The sequence below is a fragment of the Charadrius vociferus genome, unplaced genomic scaffold, assembly GCF_000708025.1.
Source record: "Charadrius vociferus isolate BGI_N301 unplaced genomic scaffold, ASM70802v2 scaffold248, whole genome shotgun sequence".
NCBI classification, from domain to species: Eukaryota; Metazoa; Chordata; class Aves; order Charadriiformes; family Charadriidae; genus Charadrius; species Charadrius vociferus.
This window is the reverse complement of record NW_009649851.1, coordinates 725,541-745,676: the sequence shown is the minus strand read 5'-3', so window position 1 is coordinate 745,676 and position 20,136 is coordinate 725,541. Positions and strand designations below refer to the sequence as shown.

Sequence of the window (20,136 nt, the reverse complement as noted above, 5' to 3'; positions counted from 1 at the left end):
GCATAAAACACAACTCTCTCATTCCCCACCATAGTATGTTCCTACATTTCAGCTAGCTAGCAGCAAGAAAAGAATACCAGGCCACTAACATTTTGTGTCTATGGCTTCAAAGCCAAATTAAGTCGCCAGCAGCTAGACTACTAGATAAAGTGCAAGGCAATATATAGACTTCATTTACCCGAGTATTAGAGCTGATCAACTGTCAGGGGTTTTGCAGTTTGGCAGTTCCTGTGTACGGAAAGAAGGCTGATGGTTTTTTTCCAACTTTGCTCGGCGTTAATCTGAGGTCCATTAAGCTGCACCAGAGCTACACCTAACTGCTTCAGGCCCCATTTCCCTCCCGTCTTCCACTTGCTCTGGCTGCCCCAGGGATGGACTGTGGCAGGTCAGCAGGACCGTAGGCTATGCCGGTGACAGAAGAAACACAGGGCTGAGAAAGTGAAAAGCAGGAACCGCGTAAAATCATCCAGGGACCTAAACAATTTTTTCCATTTCATCTGAACCAATCAATTCAAGTGTTTCATTTAATTTCCCTAAAAGGTGACAACAACAGAAAGAACATTGTAAAAAAAAAATAATAATACGAAGTCCAACTAGCTACCACCACTGCAATAGGGTGTGCAAAACCAGCTGAAAAGAGCCGTGTACAGTGTAGTGGTTACAGTTGTGAACTAGCTTGGAGAGAGAAAAGGATTAAGCGGGAGGACAGAGAACAGGTTGACCCAACATGGAGAGAAAGCCATGTAATGACGACCCAGCTCTCAGTACGAACTAATGCTTAAAAATATCTCTTTGGGCAGCGCCAGCTTGCTGGAGACAAACCAGGCTGACAGAAGAGTCCAGCTGGACAAGCAATGAGCTTGGTCTGTGTGTCCATGGGGTTTGAGTTCACAGGACACCACCACTGTAGTAAGAAGGAGTGGGCCACCCTCTGCTCAGAAATCACATCATTATCACAGCCCCAGTGTGTGGAGTGGCCTTCCAAGATACAGTGGGCTAGAGGAACACCAGTTGGTGTTACAGTGGAGGTGACTGGTTTATGAAGTAGCATATGTGGTGTTGCCTCCTGGAACTGGAGAGACCAGACCTAGACAGATAGGTCTATGAGGGTACTCCACATGAATTCATATCTGACATTACTACGTGCAATAATGAGCCTTATTCTCAAGGCTGTTTAGCACCCAAGCTTAATTTAAAATCAGCAAGACCTGAAAAAAGTAGGCACCTCTAGATTAAGTTGATAAAGTATGTAGAATACAGAGACTGGAAAAATTAAATTTTAAATATTGTACCGCCTAGAAAAATGCGTAAACCTGTCTTTCCCCCACTGACTTCTGAGACACGTCAAATACTTAATAGATCCTATGTGTGTATGAGAAAAGAGGCTAACACATCTAGATACAGATTTAACTAAAGTATAACGAATACTTGTTATTCAATGCAAATATTAAAATTACTTTGAGTGATGACCAAGCTTTAATGCCTTAAGCTCTTAAATATATCAGTTTCTTCACATGACAACATCAAACCAAGATTTTGAAAGTGGTACTAGTGTCTAGACAATTTGATCTACAAACAGATTCCCTGTAAACTGCTCCCAGTTCCTCCCCATCTTCCACCTAGAAACATTCCAAACACAGGCCACTCATCTATGCCCACTGGAGCACAGAGCAGGGGTAATGAGGAAAGCCTGTTTAGAAGCTCACAGCACTCACAAATTTAGCATAACAAACAGACTTGGTGTTAGGTTTAATTATTCATTAATTACAGGGACATTATGTCAACACAGAAATCGTTCCATGGAAATCCATGGGACTGTGCATGAAATTACACAAGTGAACCCTCTCTGTAAAAAAAAAAAAAAAACAAACCAAAAAAAAAACCAAAAACCCCACCACCCAAGAAACACCTCTAAGAGTCCAGATTTTTCCTGTCATGTGCTTAAATGAAACCAAAAACAGCTTATAAGCTTCATTTCACAAAACTAAAAACTGCATGGTCCCACCTGCGTGGGAAATACCCAGTCAAAACAAGATGTGAAGATTTGCAAATAATGACATTAAATCAGAATTCCACTGGCTGGCTTTGCCTTTTTTTTTTTTCCAGAAACCTGATTGTTTTTCTCCAAATGAACAAAAGAACCAATTGCCTCTACTAGACTTCATTTCTGCAGCCACTGTCTTTGTCTTCAATACCCATTAAGAACACAGTCTTGAATCTCATGCAGCTGTTTTAAAGAAAAAAAAAAATGTGAAAGCTTTTCTGATGCAAAACCAAGAAGGCAGCCAGGGGGGAGAGAGGGGCCCATAGGGAACCAGGATTAACAGTTACAAAGACATTTAAAGGCTCTTCCCCTCTTTTCAACGTGTTGGCCTTTGAGCATTTGCTCCTATAGACAAATGCTGTAGTATCTCAGTGGCTGAGAAGGTGAACCTCATAAAGGAGGTCATGATCCACCAATTCACTATTTTCTTAACAATGATGCCTTGATTTTATAAGGAAAATCACCAACAACTGATGCAAATTGATTCTGAAGCGGCATCCTTTAAGTTATTGTGTTTGCACATTTAGGTCATATGAGTGGTTACGCATCCTAAAGATTTATGTCTTAAATCTATGATTGCCAGAGCAAGCAGGTTAGCAGAAAAATAGTACCCTTTCTCCTATTCGATAATTCATTTCTCCTTGTCAGATTTTGATAAAATTGTAAAAAAAAAAAAAAAGCAATATACAGTTCTCTGATGTATAAGACAACTATCAATTGTAACAACTGCAGAGGCAGGTAGCACTTTGCTTTCCTCTTTAAATATATCCCATACTTTTATAGTATAGTATAGTGCCAGTATCATACCCTGTCTAAACTTTGAGATGTGGTTCATCATTTTGTATGAAGTGTTAATATTTTATTTGTATCCTCTAAACTAAGGGGACGAAACTGCTGAATGCTGAGCAATGAAATGCATCAACACCTCCCACGTAAGATAAAGCTGCTCAGCATTTACACCAGAGCAGTGCCTATACCAGTGCTTCTCATGCTTGCTGAAGTGACAGCTCTTTGGATGAATCCACTTGCAAGTACGGTGCAGCAAGGGCATGCTCACGTCCTGTTACACATTGATTTCAGAGAACAATACTTTTCTTTGCCTCCTTCCATCTCTTGAAGTGTTTGTGTATCCAACAAAAAATACCAAATGAAAGCACGCCTTTCTTGTTCCAACTCCATGGGATGTGATCGCGGTGTGACAGTTTTAAGCAATGGAAAAAGCAGCTAAACTGCTTGTTGTTTCTCCCTCAGTGGAAAGTGCCTGAGGGCTAAAGGGTCCCAAGGGATATCAACTACTCTTTCAATATGAAGGTTTCTAGCAAATCAGTTTCTGATAAGGAATTGCTAGTATTTAAACAGTTGGTCTTTGGCTGTTAACTCTGTCTAACACTTAGCTCATACTGGAGAATGAATGTTTGTAGCCAGGTTAGTGAATGAAATTGCATTCTCCCCAAGACAAATCATCTCCTCAAAGAAGAAGTATGCAGCATTTCCAGCATCCTCAGAAGGTTCATCCAGTCTTGAAACACTATCATTCAAGTATGCTTGTTTTTTGCCATAAGATTTACCGCAGTGGGAAAAGATCACTTTCCTGCTATGAGAATACGGTTCTCTGGGAAGGCTGATGAAGGTTCCATTTTGCTATATGCATTTCTTGTGATACCCATTAGTAAAGACCTACCGCTGGTTGTTCTTTGGAAGCCATTCACAGGACTTCATGGAATTAATCAACGTGAGCGAATGCTAACTGTGCTTACTTATTGATACAGAGCTTGCACATAACAAGGTATACAAATGCAACACTTGAACCTGTAAAGTATCAGAAAATCCCAAACAGAACTGTATATTAAACAACAAACTTGAAATAAAATACACTGCCCATCGGAATCATCAGTGAATTCCCTTTTACCATCAACAGCTGTTTTAAGAACAGCAGACATGCACATGCAGCCATTCCGCACAGTAAGAAGGATGAAATACCTTGGAAATCACATCTAATCTGCTCCTGGTGCCTTTCTGGAGCTTTTATCCTGTGTTGTGCCCCACTGCAGGCAGTAGAGAGTTAAGACAGAAAAATCAGGAAAAGTACTACCTCACCAAAAGCACGAAACCAAATGAAGTTGAGCTTACTGCTGCAGCTGCGGGCCAGTTACCAAAGACAAAAGTTGGCAGAGCAGGAGCTGGACTTTCCCTCTGACACTGCTCAGATACAACTAACGTTTCAGACAGTGCTGTGCCAGCAGAAGTCTACCACAGGGAGAGGAGCAGTAGAGGACTGTCTGGATCAATAAAACAGTACCTAACCCAGCCATACTCCCAAGTATTTTGTTTTAAAAAATGTATTTGAAAACAATGACCTGAAACCTACACTTCACTCACTATCTGCATCACAGAAGACGTGTAAGCCCCTAGACTGACTTTGTTCCCTCACTACTTCCTGATCCTCTGGTCAGAGTGAGCAAAATCCCTTTGCCAAAGTTCTCTGCCTGTCCAGAGGCCACATCCACCACCTGCTGACCTGGTATCTCTTGCTATGGAGTCACGTTCTCCCCAGCATCATCAGCATGTCTAGATAAGCAGGGCCCCAATCCTGTCCCCAAGTTCTGAGCAGCTCTGCAAAACAATCGGATCAAAAGAAAACGAAAACCCCTGACTCTCCCACGCACAGCCCTGAGCTTCTTCCTCTTCTTCCACACTGTTCCCACTCCATTCTCTTCTCCCCAGTCTATTTCCTAGTTCCTTCTGACTGGCAGTGACAGCAGCCGCCCAGCGCTGCCTTTGCCATGCACCCTGGGACAATTAGCTTTTTCTAAGGAAATGAGGCGTGTGTAACAACACTGCCGCTGTGTGCACTTTTATGTCCCCTCAGCAACCAGCGAACTTTCTGTCCAACTTCCAGGAATTTCACAAGGGATGCAGAGAGGGTTCAAAGATATTAAAGTTTCCGTATGTTTAATGTAAGTCAGTCGGGAATGTGAAAGTGGAGACTGTCTTAGCATCCATCCAAGTATACGGCTGTGGTGCACGTTCCATCTCCTGTTTGATTACAGCAAATCTACACAAGGATACGGTCTGAATGCTTCAGCTGAAGAAAGGAAGATTCATTTGGTGATTCCACCTTTTTAGGCATGAGCAAATTGAACCATAAGGCACGAGACCCTTAATGTTACTAAGTTCGACTGCTCACAGCAGTCCCTGTTAAGGTGTCCAGAGCAAACTGTGGCACCAATTCAGCAACAGAAGAGGCTTGACTTTTATACGTTGTTCTTCAAAACATCTGTCTTCATATGCTCAGTGTCTCTGTTTTAACCATGGACAGGCTATTTGTGCTCACCATGCCAGAGTTTTGCAGGCATTCTCCACAATCCCCCCTTCCCTCTGAACTGGCACAGAAATGCCATGTAAGCTTCTCATTTGTAATGAGAAATTAAATTGGTTCTGCGGCAACCTAAAAAAAACATTTTGTTTCTTTGTTGTTCCAATTCCTAATTGTAACTCACGTTGCCTTCTCTACCCGTAGGATTTTTGCCATTTTTTCCAGATGAAATCACAAATGGCTCGAAAGCCATACTGTGCTTTGTACAATGGACTGAGACAGAGGTTTTTCAAAGCCTTTCTCCAGCATTCAACACAACAGCTTGAAAACATCCATGTAAACTCATCTCGGTGTACCTTCCAGTTTTTCAGACTTATTACAATGTTACCAAAAAAAACCCACCCTTAAAACTTACATGTCTTTCCAACAGAATTCCTGAGCAATTCGCTGGTCTGTTTGCTTGCACAGATGTTTTAACACCAATTCATTTTTCTATTCTGTGAATCCAAGTGTTTTCAGAGTTAGCAAAACTAGATTGGAAAATCTATTCTGAGGCCGAACGGGTTGCTGCTGGAAGACGTACTAATTCAATTTGACAAGCATTTTAAAGGCTTGCTGATTCACAAAACCACCTACATGCTGCCTACCCTATGCAGCCTGAATTAGCCGTTATGGTTGTTAGTTCCCTGTTAAGATAACATCTGACCCCTCTCCTTCACTTTTGTGCTTTGGAAGCATTTATTATAGGCTGCATTATGGTGGTGCACTCCAGTGCCATGATAATTAAGATTTTTCTCAGTACTGGCCTATAAAACCCCTACTCTCCATGAATTTATAACTCTGTCATGAAGATTTTCTGGGACTCGGAGCTTAATCAGGAAAGAGAATGTGAGTGTATCAAATTCTGCTCAGGCTTTTGTTTGGAACAAGGGAGAGATGAAATGGGCACAAGTTCAGAAGCACAGTGTTGCACCGAATGTTAAGCGTAGTCTTAAAAATAACACTGCTGATGTCAAGGCCATCAACTATAACAAAGTGCAATGCACTGAGCCCATATTCTACTCAATAACACAGCAATTGCCAACAATAAATACACAGAGGGGTGCATCTCAGTAGCACAAACAGTAACCCCTACTTCTTCACACACAGCCCTCCTCGCTCCTGGACAAGCATCCCACAATCCCCCCAAGCTCACCAGCCCTGAGCAAAACGGTAAAACACACATGATGGTTTGTTCCTAATCTACATTTACTTACCACATCTGTTACCAACATGCATCTGTCCTACACCACAAGACTGCTGCGCCTCTGATAGCTTGAGAGACTTTCTGGCAACTTCGTGGTCCACGCCAGAGACGCGAACACGGAACTGGTCCCTGCTGACTGTCTTCCGTAAGGTTCGAATGGTTTTACGGAACCTCTTTTCAGTCTTTTTTCGAGCACAGCGCACGTCACAGGTGTCTGAAAAGTACCAAGGGTGAAAGCTGCTATAAGTGACCGTGCACAAAAAATCCATCCCATTCAAAAGATCAACCAATGCAAATCATCAAGAAAGCAACTTTTGTGAACAAGTCTGCAATCCTTAAGAACACCACCAGGCTAGAAGAAAATTAATCAGACCAAAAGACTTTAATCTATGGGCAGCTCTTTGATCTTTGAAACTACCCCCATCCCTCACTCTTTTTGAAGCAGTAAAATTCATTTTCAAAACAGGAGATACTTTTTATTATCATTTTGCATACAGATAGAAGTGAAAAATACAGAAATTAAGGAGCAAACAGCAAGAAGCTTCAAACCGCACCTTGGATTATTTTCCAACCAACCTGTCACCTCCTTTCGGCTTGTTTCAAGCTCAAAGTCCGCAGTGATAAAAATTTCTCTAGTCGCTGTCAGTCTACTGAGGGCTCCATGAACTTTCTTGCCAGAGCTGCATGTTAGGTTTACATAGTGGAAGCTCTCCATTACTGAATTATGTCTCTCTGTATGAACAAAATTAAAGGAAGCAAAAGCTTGGCCAGCTACATTATTCAACGTTCACTAATGCTCAGTGAGTATGTTGTCGTGAAGAGTTAAAGGGGACCAAACGATCAACTCCACATGCCAGTAAACAGTTTAGCCAGTTTCTCAACTGGTACACCCTCAGGGGGTGACCATCATCATGACCCCAGTGCACCTACAGCGGGGCTGTCGGGCTGAGGCTCTGGCACTGCAGTGGGTCCAAGGCATGATTCACCGCTAGGATGTGAGCTTGGCTGCAGCACTGAGCCCGTTCCCCCTGGGTTTTGCTAGCAGGTTCTAATGAATTGCCTGTGCGCTATGCAAAGCATCTTAAAAACCATGACACTGCCTGCACCAGGCAGGCTACTCGAGGGGAAAAATTTTGCACTCATATGAAGCATGTGAAAAACGCGTTACCTTATAATGGTGTTTAAATTAAGTAGCGGCTGTGTACACAGGACATTTGAAGACTATTTTCCAGGTTTCAATGGGGAAATAAAATTTAGTTAAAGAAAACACATGGAATAAACTTTGGTTCTGGAGTATCTAACTCTTCACTGAGCATCTAGTGTAGTTGCTCACTGTTACTCTTCTAAGGACAAACAAACTGACATGCTGATTCATTATATTGTTTTGTGACTTCTTCCCCAAGCGCTCTTTTTTTTTTTTTTAAATGTACTTCTTATTTTCTGCTGACTTAGTAAACTCCCAGGTTTAAGCTTTCTGCCTTGGAACAGATGGAAGAGCAGACCTCAGTGTGTCCATCTGGGGCTGCTGAAGTATAAAAGGAAGACAAGAGAAAAGAGGAATAACCCTTTGGCAATAGAGTCCGCATAAAATGCCAGGAGATTCTTAACTGAGGCATCAGACAGTAAGGAGCAGGTGAGAAAGGAAAGAACAGAAAGAAGGGATAGAGAGAGAAAGGAAAGGAAAGGAAGAAATAAAAAAAATGAAAAGTATGGTTGACTTTATTGAGAACTTACTGGCAGTGGTACAAACAAAAAAGAAGAAGGGCTTTCCTAGCAAGACTAAGGGACAGGGAAGTCCTCTGATCTGAAATAACTGTTGCAAGAATCATGGCTGGGAAGGAGTATGATTCACGAGGTCAGTGAAGAGCAGAAAGTTTGCAGTCCTTTATGCTTTGCTTACGTTGCACTACATATATGGAAAGCACTTAATAACCCCTGAGCTATGGCTCTAACCTGCTTACCTGCGTTTTTATATTCATACCTGGTATCATCTGTTCCAGACCTTCTTGAAACATCTCAGTCTTTTTCAAACTACATTTTCCTTCATTTAATTTAAAGGTTATGCTTATCTTGATGGCTGAAGTATCTTCAGGAAGAAATAATGACAGGTTATTTTAAAAAAGAAATAGAAAAATTAGATAACCCTAATGCCACATCACAATGATGACATCAAAAATATGCTAATATAAAGTGAAAAAGAGGTCATCACAGATAACCTAGAGAGATGCCAGCTTCCTCCTGCTGTGAAGCTGGTTCACAACTAGAATTAGAACAAAGTGTGATAGATTTTATTTAAAAAATAAAAAGAAGGAGACCAAATCCAGATCTATTGGGTAAATCAAATAAAGATTGGCTGAAATCAAAGGAGATACTCTAAACCAGTTCAGAAAGCAGTTTCTGTCTATATAAAAATAGCACCTCTTATCTCTTTAGCTTTAAATGTTTTCTAAACTTTATTGTCCAACAGCTTAACCTAAACATATTGTATGTTGCCAACACTGTCCAGTTTGGATGTCTAAAAAGAGGCATGTTACTCCTGGCCCAGCTGTTTATTTCACTACTGGTTGTCTTCTCTTTCCTTATTTTTAAGTCCTAGTTTGAGTGATGCTGATGAAGCAGGACAAGGGGAATTTCCTGCTGTAATCATGAACTGCAATCATAAGGAAGAAGAAGAAAAAACAGAGGGACTTCAATGGAGAGGGAAAATAGAAAATCAACAGAAAAACCCTTATTTCACAGTTATCTATTAAAAGAAATCAGTCAAATCATGCAACAGTAAATCTAGCGATTACCCAGACAGCTGGATGCATTTGTATTTTGCTGCTTTTTCTTAAGCTGAGATGACCTGCCACAGGTGAGGGTGTAGGCATCTTGTGTTCCTAACAGACAGACCATACAGACAGACAGTAAAGACAGAGGCACCATGCACCAAGTAAAGACTCCTGTAGTATAAAAGATGCTTTTAATTTGTTGATTGGCATCATCATCTTCACCTTTTTCAACAATATTGTTCATAAAATACTCCACACTAGAACTTGTCTCTTCCTAAGCAATTTAAAGGTTTCCGGAGGAAAAGCAGCATCTGTCCCGTAAGCAGTGGCTGAGTCTGCGTGCTGTGTCCTGTGGGGTGGAGGGGCTGCGCGGGCAAAATCTCAGACCCCACACAGGGCTGGAATGCCTTCACCCCATTCAGCAGTGGCTCTCAGGGCCAATTAAGGAACGGCCCAGGGAGCACAGAGAATTCTGGCCTGTCCTCCCCAGCTTCAAAAAGACAGTTGTCATGAGAAGGGAATCTGAGGGTAGAGTGGTTATAAAAGAGAAGGAAAGGGGGGCTTTCCTGGGACACCGGCAGGGATGTAGCCCTTTATCTACAGTGAAAGAGGAAAGGTCCCTGTTGACTGCCTACTTCTTGGGGCTTCCATGTGGGTTGGGAGGTTTGCTACTCTGACACTCTCTACAGAATCACATATTGTTTTGGTTGGTTTTGACTTACCAGAAAATACCTGGACATCCGAAGAGCAGCTTAAGAAGCATCTATCGCTCCCACCACTCTTAAGGCAGTGCAGCAATACCTTGGGTGACATATTATCAGGCAAGGGACCCTTTAGCTCTAGATAGGATAAAACAAATACTCGCAGGAGAAGTAAAACATCTACATACACCCTACTAATAATAAATTGGCATGCAGCTGCTTTTGTAGCTGGTACCTGAGAGCACCCATGCAATTAATACACTGTTTAGACAGAAAATGAAAGCAAAATAAAATCACTGGAGGATCACACAACCTAAGAAATTTCCTTTTAGGTAAAGCTATCATCAGCCAACCTTCTCATGCAGGGAAACAAAAGGCAATAGAAGAACGAGCTAGAAAAAAGCACAGCAAAGAAAGCATCAAAATCCCTCAAAGTATCTCCTGTTTTTGGGGTTGTTTTTTTTGCTTGTTTTTACCAGTTTCAACATCAGTACCATCACGCCTGACTAAAAAGTAAAGAGGAATACTGGAAACGATGACATACCACTGAACTGGACAAATCAAGATTTTCAGATTTGACTATAACCACATGGCCATCAGACACATCAGGAACAGAAATGTATTTACTGGGCACCTTACCAACACAATCCTTTTTATTCCAGTGCAATTTGTAGTTAGAGTGACACAGGCATTCATAGTCTCCCGGTGTGTTCACACACAGCTGTTGGCAACCACCATTGTTGACGCTACATTCATTAATATCTGCAGAGGAAAGGTAAAAATACTTTAAAAAAGTTACTCTTGCCTAAATCGTGTACTATAACTCCACCAGGTAAACACGTACACAAATAATGCTTAATAGGGCTTAGAAAACACTTTAGGAATGCTATCTGGACACCCACCTTGGAACAGTTTTGTTTTCATGGAAATCCTTTGATAAATGTCAAAATAGATCAAACGTCGATGGAGGGGAGATATTAGGTATGTCCTTAAACCACATAATTAAACACATATCCAGCATCAGCAATACGATAACAAATTAACTCAAAGCAAAGAAGATTAAATCAAGTCTGCATTGCACTGTATCTAGTTAATTAATATTTCTAATTTGGAACAAAGGCAGATGACATGGACAGGATTCATACTGACCAATCCTCCGAAGTGGTCAGATAGATACAACATCTGTGGAACACTATTTGACTCCCTGTGGGCAAATCGCCATTTGGATCACCATTGTTCCTTTTGGCCAATTATCCAATTTTGGAGCCTTGCCCCGCCCAATAAATGCCAATAGGAAGAGAAACTACTGACAACACAACATACTGCCTTTGGCACAAACTTGCTTGCTGATGCAGAATATGCCATTCACCACTGGTGTGTCCCAGGGGTCACTACTGGGGCCAATACTATTTATCCTCTTCATTAAACCTGGATGATGGGACAAGAGTTCACCCTCAGCAAGTTCGCAGATGATACAAAACTGGGAGGAGTGGCTGATACACCAGATGGTTGTGTCACTATTCAGAGGGACCTTGAGAGGCTGGAGAAATGGGCCGACAGGAATCTCATGAATTTCAACAAAGGGAAATGCAAAGTTCTGCATCCTGCTTCTTAGATCCACCCTGATGACTGCTTCGCTTGTCTCCAGTAGCTTTATGGCAATTATACATAAACCTAGAAAGCTGCTATCAAGAAATCTCTTGCGACTCCCAGAAAGTTTGTACAACTTAGGGTTCTACGAATATTTCTCTCAATGGTAACAAGTTCTTGTCACTACTCTCTCCAATCATTTGTTCCCCCCTCTAGATAGGTAACAATTTGGTAGAAAACTCTGAAAGAGATTACAAAACTGAGCTGACTTCAGGGGAAAAACATGCTACTAACAGAACTGAGACAGCAGAGGTAGGAATGAGCAGCAGAGGAATAATAGAGAAAGAAGGGAACACCTTAAATCAGTACTGCTGCCTAAGATACCACAAAATCGTCCCAAATCTTTGGTTTTCACTGAGCTTTTGTTAGGATGCTGCATGCAATGGCAACCTATTACCTCTAGCACTTACTGACTTCTCCCATATAGGTCAGAAGGCGTATACTCAGTATCCTACCAGCTTTGACACAGCCTGTGATTGCCAGTAAATTAAAGACTTAATATAGTATACGAATTAATATCTTCCCCACAGGAGTATGATATGAAGAGGACAATTAGCAGCCAACAGCAAAATTACAGGTCCTTTCCCTCATTGGTGGCCAAAAGAAATGGAATTAAAGCAGAGGAATTCATAAGAACAGACTTCTTTTAGCAAGTAGAACACATGAACAGCGTTACTCCCCATCCAAACAGGTTTCCCTGTTCATCAGGACAAAACACAGTGATGTTGTAGCCCTGTAATCTTCCTTGCAGACTTTGTAGAGGCAGAGGTTAGAATAGATCAGGCACACAGAGATCTCTGAATTGTTATCTCCAAGTTCAAGCGTGCTCGTTCTGCCTCAGAAATAAATAGGTCTTACTCAGGATTAAGGAAGCACATGGAGACAGTAAGGTCTTGCCTAGAGCTTATATAAAACAAGTTTAATTCCATTTAGTGTCTAGTTATTTGTGTTTGCCCATGTTAATTCTGGGAATTTATCGCAAAAATATTCACACTTGGCACACCTTGAGGTCCTGTGAACATCTTCCTCTCTTACCCTGAGCTTTTCTTGTAGGAAAGATGTAAAATATTTATGAGTATTAATCTTGGCCAATGTAAATCAGTGGTACTACATCAGCAAAAATCTAATCTACATCCCATCAGGATCTGACATATGCACAAGGGCAACCTGCAAAACTGTAAGTTTTTAAGTCATCCAGAGCTTCTTGTTCTTTAAGGCCTATTCCACTGACTTTTCATTGAAGTCAATGAAACTTTTGCATGTGAAAAATCTATCAAATTCTGGCTTTCATATCCAGGTACAAAATGCATCAGTCTGTTCTAAAATTCACAGGTGCTTTCTGGATGCAGGGTGGGAAGGGAAAATCATCTGAGCAAAGACAGAAATGAGCAGGATTAGTTTCTACTTTTGCTGTGTCTCCTTATCATGGCAAAGAGTAAAATTTAGTCTGTACACCTACTGCATATACACAGACTTGTGTCTTGCACAGACACTAAGTGGACCTGTGGCAACAGCACTCTATCAGCATGGCCTGTAGTGTCTTTTTATAACTCACCTCCACAATGTGTGAAGCCGTAGAGAGCATATCCTTTGTTACAAGTACACTCAAAGGTGCCTGGATGATTGATGCACTTGTGGTCACACGTCCGTTCAAAAGAGCATTCATCAATGTCTGCAGGTTTTAAAGGGATACATCAGTATCTTTCAGCCTGACAAGGGAGCTCCCATGAGCTAACAAAGTCACATGCAAAGATGTGCAGATTTATGTAAGCTAAGCCAATTCTTTTAAAGCAAGTAATGTAACATAATGAAATGACAACTTTTAAAAGAACAATTAGTTTGCCAAACAAGCTTTTTCTTGGCAAACACGAAAACTGCTGCTGCGTTTTTAACAATCATGTTTAAAATAAATTATATCTTTTCTATGAGAGAACCAAAAAATGCTAACAAAACTCTTATTTTGTTAAGAAATGTCTACATAAGGTCTGCAGAAATAGATTTACAGAAGAAAGTACTGTATTTGGTTTCTCCCCATAAACGAAAGCAAAGGCCATATTTTTAACTCTATATGATTTAAGTCTGCTGAAAAATCACCATGTTCTCTGAGGTACACCTGAAAGACAGATGACTAGAATAATTTGGTGAATTTTCCCACAGATCCATTGTACTGTATATTTAGACTTCAATGTCTGTCTCTAAAAGCTGCCGAGATATCTGTTTTCTCCAGCGAAAGTTTTCCTTGGCATTACAATCACTTTGCACACATTTTCTTTTTAAAGCATAGTTAGTATAACAACAGCCTAATCACGATCTCAGTGAATCGAATGGTAAAACGGTAAATTTCCATCACTTTCTGAGGCCCTGAATGTTTACCATACCATCAAACGCACCTAAAACTTCTGTGCTAGTACATTATGCATGCCATATAAGAATGCTGCAAGATACAAAAAAGTTCACATCAACATCACGGACATATTACATCATTCTTTTTTCTTGGGCTTTGGCATGCTTCAAGACACCACTTCTGACAGAATCTAGGCCAAGTAACAGAAGTGACCAGGACAAAAAGGAGATTCAAAACTTTAAAATACCTTCATAAACAGATTCCATAAAAAAAACCCACAAACTTTCTTGAAAACCTTATGTTTTTCTAGTAACTTTTTTCCATGTAAATAGGTGTCCTTCTTTGTCTGATTTGAAAAGGATAAGAATGTACCAAAAACCCAGGTGAAAATTATTTTCTGTTGGTCAGTTCAGCTTTCTGAAATTCACCATTAATGTCAGCTGGTTGTCTAGGAAATTGAATTATTCACCTCCCCAGATGGCTGATTGACTTTACGTTGTTTCATACTGTAGCTTTTCCAAAACCACAGACCATTTTGATCCTCAGGTTTTACTGTATTTAAGCAGCTTAAACAAGATTGCTAACTGTATGTACAAGCTATTATACAGAAAAGCAAATATGCTTTGTAAGTCTCACAGGAGAAATCCCTGTCATCCTAAAAATCAAATGCTATGTTTTAGGGAATGTCTGTCTACAGGCCTGTAATTTCACAGATCACATTACATCTTTTTTTTCCTTAAATAATGAACTCGTGGCATCTGAATGCCTCATTAAGAAAAAATAATTGCACTACAATGCTGAACTAGTCAGTAAGACAAAGAGATATTGTCTATTTTCCCCTGTAAATTAGACCATTAACAGAGGGGGGAAGCATTATCCTCATAAAGAGCTTTTTAATATGATGCTGTCTCTGTCGCTTCCAGATAATATTTCACTGTGCCGTTATACGTACCTCCTAGAATAGTATCAAGCCAACTGTATTAACTCAACAGCTGTTTCAGAAAGAAAAAATAAAACAAAAACTGAGGCCTGGAAATTATTCTGGAGTCCATTATCACTTCATCATTGTAGTCGATGTCCAAGCCACGCTGATTTGTTCTACTTCTACTGCCTCTCCAGTGCACATACCTTGACAAGACTTCTCATCTGTTAATAATTTAAATCCTTTTCTGCAGCTGCAATCAAAACTGCCAACAGTGTTTTTACAGAAATGATCACAGCCTCCATTATTGGACTGGCACTCATCAATATCTGTAACAAAAAAAGTGCTTGAGCAAATAAACACAGTACATTCAACATACTTCCACTGCCAGATCCAGAAAACAGTCACGTCCAATTGGTTAGAGAAGCCCAGAAACAAAATCTAGCGAGACTACTACAAATTTAGAGGATGATTAGATCCAGCTCTTAAGAACGATCTGGCCCATTCAGCCCCATGACAGTGTGATTTGTTTTCATTTAACATATTGCTGTCAGTTACTTTTGAGTACATGTATTCACGAAAGACCATTTCCCTAAGTACTGTTTAGAAACACTTTGATTTAAATCTGCTCTAACGGGCTTTAGCTTTTTAAACATTCTGTTTCCTCTTCCTAAGCCCTGCAGAAATCTAAGACAGAAGAGACTTCCCAAGCTACCCTGTCCTTTTCATGCTAATATTAGAATAAGTTCTTTATCTAATACTAATTGACTCAGGCATGAGGATTCCATCATTTTTGCCTAGCGGTACAGTCTTAACATCTAATTACTAGAAAAGGTATTCTAATACACAACCTAAATGTCCCTTTGCTCCTTTCCAGTACTCTCATTAGAGCTGCTTGGACCAGTGTAAGTCATTCTAGTCACACATCCCTGTTTACACAGTGGTATTTACTTACAAACTGCTCTAATACCCAGCTCACTGTGGGTAAAATAGCAGACTACTGGACTGTACGCCTGTAAGAACCTACACACCTCCCCTCTCCCAGTACTGACCTCTACCTTACCACCGGCCTGTATTACCTCCTACCAACCCTCATCTGTGAAAAATGAGGCCACCTTGGCAGGAAGGGTAGAAGTGGTGAGGGGGAGGGCAGAGCAGCAGAGATTCTCTGCACAGGATGCACCTGATGTGATGGAAACCACGCATCTACCCCTGACTGCTGTCCTTTCTTAGGTCAGATTACACATACTGGCTTTCCTCTGGACACTGGATTACCTTCATTTGGAGACTAATACCTTACAGCACGGTGTTGGTACGCATTTGTCCAAAAGTTAAAAAATAAAAATTAAAAAAAAAATTAAAAAGTCACCTTTACATGTCTTCCCATCAAACTGGAGCGTGAATCCAACAGGACAGCTGCAGTGAACGCCGGTCGATGTGTCTTTACACGTACGATCACAGCCACCATTATTTACTGCACATGTTTCTAGCCAACAAGATAAAGCTGAAGTTTGCTCAGGGATATTATAACGGTAAGAAAAAACATCACGTGATACAAGGCACAGTTCCAAGCACACTGCTATTCAACCACATTCAGTCTAGTATACATGAGCAACTACTAAATACGTGTGTTGGCAAAATCCCTGTCTCGGCTATGTCCATTTTTTTTTGCAGAGACTCTACAAACTGAGATATTGTCTCTGAATATTCTTGTCCTTAAACACAAATCCCCACTCTTTGATGATGAATCTGTTCCTGTCAGTCTGTCTCCTTACGCCCACACTCAGTCCTGGCTGATCCTCTAACACTTCCCACCAACGCGCAGACACCCGGTTGCTCTCAGCACTACTAAACCACTTTTCTTAAATCCCTTCCAACACACCTTCACATGCTACCTGTGCTCCCAGTCATGGTGGATTACACCCACACTGAGTGTTCCTTCAGGCTTGTGACCCAGGTGTCATCTCAGCCTAATGTTCCTTTAACTTCCCCTGATGAAAACTATATCTAAATCTCACCAAACCTTTCTAGTGAACACCCCTAAAATACAGTTCTTCACACCCAACTAAACCAAAATAACTCACTCTTTGGCAATCATCCTCTTGTAGTCAGTGTAACCACCTCACTCAGTCTAACAACCCTTTCTCTGGCTGGACAAACACAATTTCACCCAGCATATTGATTCAGAGAGCTGCAAAGATCATTTTCTATGTCTGCTTTTTGAACTCCTCTCCTTCTAGCTCTGTCTCCTAGTTTTCTGCAGCATCAAGCATAACGCTATCACTCTCAAGTTTTGAGACCTTTACTGGTTTATTCCTTCCCAGTCTCTCATCTCACCTTCAGTATTAGGAGGCTGTGCCCAACTTCCATGTGAAGACAGAGTGCCTCTTCTTTCTTCCTCTTTTCACAGAAATGTAATTTTTTTTAAAATGAGGCTACTCATTTATTAGTCTAAATATGGATTCAGGAGCTCAGAGCTAGCCCTATACTTTTGGTAGCTCCTTCTTCAGCCTCCATGCCACTTCTGTGGCAAACGCCATTTTAAACACGGTAAGTCACCCCGACTGCCAGGAGTAAGGACTTTTGAGAGGTGGACATCCACGGACCCAGTTGCCCTGAGACCACAGTGATTGTTTCTCATGCCAGTGCCTTCCCAGTAGTGATAGACCCTCAGAGGCTGGCATTCTGGGCCAGATGCAATCACCTCTAGGAAGAATAAGATGGCCTTGTACCCTAACATGCCCTTCTAGATGGAACCCACCACTAGGCCCAATTCTCTTCCACGCAGAAGTATACTTTGAGTTGAAGAGAAGCAGGTAAAACACTGCTTCCTCCACAATCACTTGGCTAAAGCTGTAGCACAAGAGGGATTGTACTGCATTCCCATGATGAAACAGAAATATTTCAAGGGCAAGTTCCTGACACCTCCTACTGACCATCACAAACGATCTATATAGTTTTTTATACATTATGGAATAATATTATTTCCGTAAAAGGGAGTGGAGCATCTCAGGCAGAATTCAGCCCAGAGCTATGATGGTTACATTAAAAAACAATTCTTCAATCTAAAAGGTTAAAACAAGCAGCAAAATTATTTTGGATAAGCACTTTTACCCATGAGCAACCGTCGCTTCACCCTCTTGTCCACGTCAGCTCCTGCTGTAGTGTTTCCCTCAGGAATTTCAACAGCAGCTTCTTCCCTCTCTGTAAGGAACATGAAAAAAGCAGATGAGTAAAGGTGCCCTGACCAGAAGCCTCATCTGAATCCAGTATGTACACACATGCAAACAGCTGCATCATGAGCTGAATTATCAGAGACAGAACTGACTAGGCAGAAATAATTCTTTTTAAAAAAGAAATAAAAAAACCTCAAAGACACATCAGTCAAAACTTTGCTTTTCTTGCTTCCTTACAACTCAAGTCTGCTTCAGTATTCTTAACAAAACAGAAAGCGTGCTACAGATGCGGTGAACAGCAACAAGATGAAAGAACTAATTGAACTGTCATGAACTGCTCTGTTAAGACCACACCATCATCATCTATCATGGACTCATACAAGGACCAGCCAGTTATGTCTGAGCATTTGATTTCAATCAACAGACAAACTCTTCCAGTGACTGGAAGAGTTTATAAATCTTAAGTGCTTTCTTTACTGGATAACTGCCTTGCAAAAAATGTACTTTAATTGAATTCAGAGTTCTGGTTTTAACAGACATACTGCTTGGTTACACTCTCTGGCTCACGCTATACAAGAAACTGAACTTAAAATACCCTATAGGGAAGGGAATCTTCTTTGGTTAGTGACAGGCCTTGTGCCTCAGAGGGACCAGTGATAATTACAGGCTGCAGTAGTATTAGGTAGCTACTTATATAGGGAAGCATAACACAACCATGAGCAATCATGCAGTAACAGTTTTTTTAGTTTTGGATTCCTTGACATTTTCTAGCCATACTATTATGAGGAGCATTAATCACCGAATCACAGAATGGTCAAGGTTGGAAGGGACCTCTGGAGATCATCTAGTCCAACACCTATACAGCACACACAGCAACGCCACACCACTCTTGAGTTAGTCATCAACAGAAAACTACTTCCCTCCGCGGTATACTGACCCAGGCAGGTTTTCCCATCCACATGCATGATGTACTTGGGGTGACATCCACAAATAGGCCCATTATCAGCATCATCACATGTATGTTGACAACCACCATTCCCATGATTACACGTTACTAGGAAGAAAATATGTTACATCTCACAAGTACTTCCAGCATCTTTGAGACAGTGTGCAATTTCATCTCTATTTGACCATCCAATATACCTTCCTAACATGTCCCTTTCCTGAAGAACCGTGTGAAACACTGCAGAGCTCTCTTGTGGAGCCGAACTTCCCATCATTACGAATGATGGTGCAACTCCCAAACTACAGATAACATAGCAGCCAATAGACTGGTGTGATAGTGTCCTGCAAATCTATTGATTCTAGTTGAATTCTAGTTTAATTCAAACGCACACAATTTGGGCATGTCATCCCAATTTAGCTATAACATACCAAATCCCATATCACTGCAAACAGAACACTATTTGTTCACTTTGGGAAACCATAAGCATATGCAGAATGTTGCATACAAATGCAGCTCCTCTGGTTCTTGGACAGTTCGAATCCTGGTCGGCATTCACAGGCAACTCCTCCTTTGGGTGTTTCTCTGCAGATGTGGGCACAGCCATGATCTTTATTCATGCAGCTCATGCCTTCTGCAAAACAGGACAAGTGCAAAAGCGTCAGCATCCCTGCGTGCAAGCAACAGTCAGATAAAGCCAGTTTAATACACACACAGACAACAGCCTGCTACTTCTGGGAAGACTCTACAGTGTTAGGACAAGAAGTATAAGCTTGCAGACAGAAAAGGCAGAAAGTGCAATCCAGCAAAGTCAACAACCCCAAGGTTTCTACATCCGTGATCTTTTCTGTGCCCATGTTCTTTGACTGCAAGGTCAAAAAGCAACATCCCTAGATTTGTACAGCATCTGCATTCTCGTGCAATGCTCTCGCTTCATACCAGTGTTTATAAAACCTCCTCATTTCTTTTATAAAAACTGCAAGGTGGCTGATACCTGGCAAGATCAAAGCCCAAAGTGAAGTT

The 20,136-nt window shown here is 41.1% G+C and overlaps 1 protein-coding gene across 1 annotated transcript in view; it reads right to left on the bottom strand.

Annotated features, from left to right (window-relative positions):
- Window positions 1-20,136, bottom strand: part of SCUBE2 (signal peptide, CUB domain, EGF-like 2) — a 42,037-nt gene that overhangs the window by 9,931 nt on the left and 11,970 nt on the right. Inside the window, exons 5-16 of the mRNA XM_009890973.1 lie at window positions 19,622-19,747; window positions 19,108-19,224; window positions 18,109-18,198; window positions 16,364-16,480; window positions 15,201-15,323; window positions 13,284-13,400; window positions 10,718-10,840; window positions 10,100-10,216; window positions 9,399-9,485; window positions 8,588-8,692; window positions 7,183-7,338; window positions 6,617-6,820 (exon numbers count right to left, since the gene is read on the bottom strand). Of these exons, the coding sequence (XP_009889275.1) occupies window positions 6,617-6,820; window positions 7,183-7,338; window positions 8,588-8,692; window positions 9,399-9,485; window positions 10,100-10,216; window positions 10,718-10,840; window positions 13,284-13,400; window positions 15,201-15,323; window positions 16,364-16,480; window positions 18,109-18,198; window positions 19,108-19,224; window positions 19,622-19,747 (1,482 nt within the window). The remainder of the gene's footprint in view (window positions 1-6,616; window positions 6,821-7,182; window positions 7,339-8,587; window positions 8,693-9,398; window positions 9,486-10,099; window positions 10,217-10,717; window positions 10,841-13,283; window positions 13,401-15,200; window positions 15,324-16,363; window positions 16,481-18,108; window positions 18,199-19,107; window positions 19,225-19,621; window positions 19,748-20,136) is intronic.